Source organism: Calidris pugnax, unplaced genomic scaffold, assembly GCF_001431845.1.
Source record: "Calidris pugnax isolate Ruff unplaced genomic scaffold, ASM143184v1 scaffold425, whole genome shotgun sequence".
Taxonomy (NCBI): Eukaryota; Metazoa; Chordata; class Aves; order Charadriiformes; family Scolopacidae; genus Calidris; species Calidris pugnax.
The window spans coordinates 298,951-301,189 of NW_015091137.1; the positions used below are offsets into that span (position 1 = coordinate 298,951).

The following is a 2,239-nucleotide window of genomic DNA, read 5'->3' on the forward strand; positions in this document are numbered from 1 at the left end:
AAACACGACGTCATGTGACACCCCCCCCCAGCCCCACCTCACCGTGGGGACCACGAGGTCCCCACAGTTCCCTTTCTCTCCTCGGGCAGAGACACCCACCCACAGCCCCCCCGGCCCCATGCCTGCAGTGAGGCATGGGCACCATCTTGCCTGCTGCCCAGTGAGGCTGGTTTGGGGGGTCGGGGGGGGCTGGGGGCTGTGCCCAGTGCCCTGTGGGGCTCTGGGGGCCCTGGCAGGCAGCTGGCACCGCGCGCTGTAAACAGGAAAGCGGGCGGATGAAAATAGCTCGCAGGCAGGAAGCCACGTTATCCTGGCTCCGAGCTCCCAGCAGCCACCCACCACCTTCTACCCACGGCCACCACGGCCCCCCGGGGGTCCCAGTGCCCTCCCAGCCTGGGCACAGACCCCCACCCACGGGTCCGGTCCGTCCCCAGGGAGGGGATGCTCCTGCGCCGTCCCCGCAGCGGTGGGTGATGTGGGGCAGCAGCGGGGCTGGCGGGAGCTGGGGGCACCCTGGCACTCACCGTCGCGCAGCACCACGTCCCGCAGGTTCTCCAGGGCTTCGGCGAAACGGGCCACGTCTGTCAGCAGCTGGGAGATGTCCTCCGTGTCGATGAAGGGGCCCTCCCCGCCGTCCATGGGGCTGTAGGACGTGGGGGTCTTGTGGCCCTTGGGCACGGCCCTGGGGCCGGCGGGGGTGAGGGGGAAGCCGGCGGCGCTGGCATGGCGGCTGAGGCTGGTGGGGCGCTTGAGGGTGCCCACGGCGCTGGGGCTGGTGCTGAGCTTGGAGCTGGAGGGGGGCAGCTCCCCCAGGCCGGGGCCGGGCGCCTCCAGGCAATCCTTGCGGGAGAGGTCCTGGGGAGCAGGGGTGAGTGTGAGCCCCCGGGGGCACGGGGCACAGTGGGGACCCCAGCTCGGGCAGGGAGGGGGCAGCACCCCCCGTGCCACCAGCCTGGAGGGACGGGCTGTTGTCTGAGGGACTGGTAGTCGTGCCGTGCCTCAGTTTCCCCAGTTGTGTATCCCGGCAGAGCCCAAGGATCCAGCCCAGCCACGGAGCGGGGATGCTGGGCTGGGGACCCTGGCACAGTCAGATGAGAGCAGGATGGGGCCCCACTCAGCCCTTCCTCTTTTTCAGCCTGTCCCATCCCCAGGTCGGGCACAGCCCCCCTTGGCCAGGGCTGGGGGCAGCGATGGGGCCACCTCCCAGGCCACTGTCTGGAGACTTTGCAGATGTTTTACAGATGGAGGGATCCCCCAACTTCTAGGGGTAACACTGCCTGGAGGGAGGGGCCGATTTTGGCATCTTCCGGGGCCGTGCACTGCCCAGAGGCCACACACCCAGCGAGGGTCCCTGTGGCACAGAGAAGGGGGACCCTTGCCCCTCCAGCAGCTCCCATCAGTGACCCTCAGGCACCCAGGTGTGACATGAGTGTGCCAGGTCTCAGCATCCCTGGCTGGGCGCTGCCGGCGGTGGGGCCGGAAGCCGTTTGGTACCGACGGGGCAAACACTGAGCTCCTTCCCCTCGGGATCCACCCGGGAGCACGCAGCTGCCGTGGGCGAGGAGCTGGAGCTGGACCACCCCGGGGCTCCAAGGGGGGTACCCAACGGCCCCCACCCCAAAACGGCTGGGGCCAGCCCAGCCCTGCAAAACCCGTCCCACCCTGGGGTGCAGCGGCCCTGGAGCCCCTGGTCCCTCCCCACCGGTGCCCGTGGGGCGCTCCCGGCCGTACCGTCAGCCGCACGGTGGGCGCGTGGGGCAGCGAGTCCAGGGAGCCCGTGGGCGAGTGGGCTTTACCCGTCCGGCGGCGCCCCGCCGAGTAGGGGCTGTAGCTGTTCCTCCCCGCCGCCCGGCCGAGCATCCCTCCGTCTGCCACCCATAGGCCCCTCTCCCGGGGGGGTCGGGGATGGGTGCCCCTCGTTAAGGAGCCACGGGCCGGCTCTGGGGCCCCCTCGGCCCCGTCTCTCCGTGCCCGTCTCGCCCCATGCTCTGCGGGCTGGGGCGCAGGCGCGGGGCGGGCAGTGCCAGGGTGCTCGGAGGAGCCCCGTCCAGCCCCACGGAGGAGAGGTGCTTCCTCCCGCACCCCCCCAGCACCCAGGGGTGCCCCACAATAAATAAATGCGTGGCAGAGCCGAGGCACCGGGGCTGCCCGAGCCCGGGTGTCCCCCCCACTCCCACCCCTGCCCCCTGCGCAGTTTGGGGGTTCCTCTGTCCTCCCCAAACCCCCAGCCACAGCCCCC

At 71.1% G+C, this 2,239-nt stretch overlaps 1 protein-coding gene across 1 annotated transcript in view; it reads right to left on the reverse strand.

Annotated features, from left to right (window-relative positions):
* Positions 1–2,239, reverse strand: part of HMHA1 (histocompatibility (minor) HA-1) — a 20,697-nt gene that overhangs the window by 16,786 nt on the left and 1,672 nt on the right. Inside the window, exon 2 of the mRNA XM_014958559.1 lies at positions 525–855. Coding sequence (XP_014814045.1) covers positions 525–855 — 331 coding nt within the window. The remainder of the gene's footprint in view (positions 1–524; positions 856–2,239) is intronic.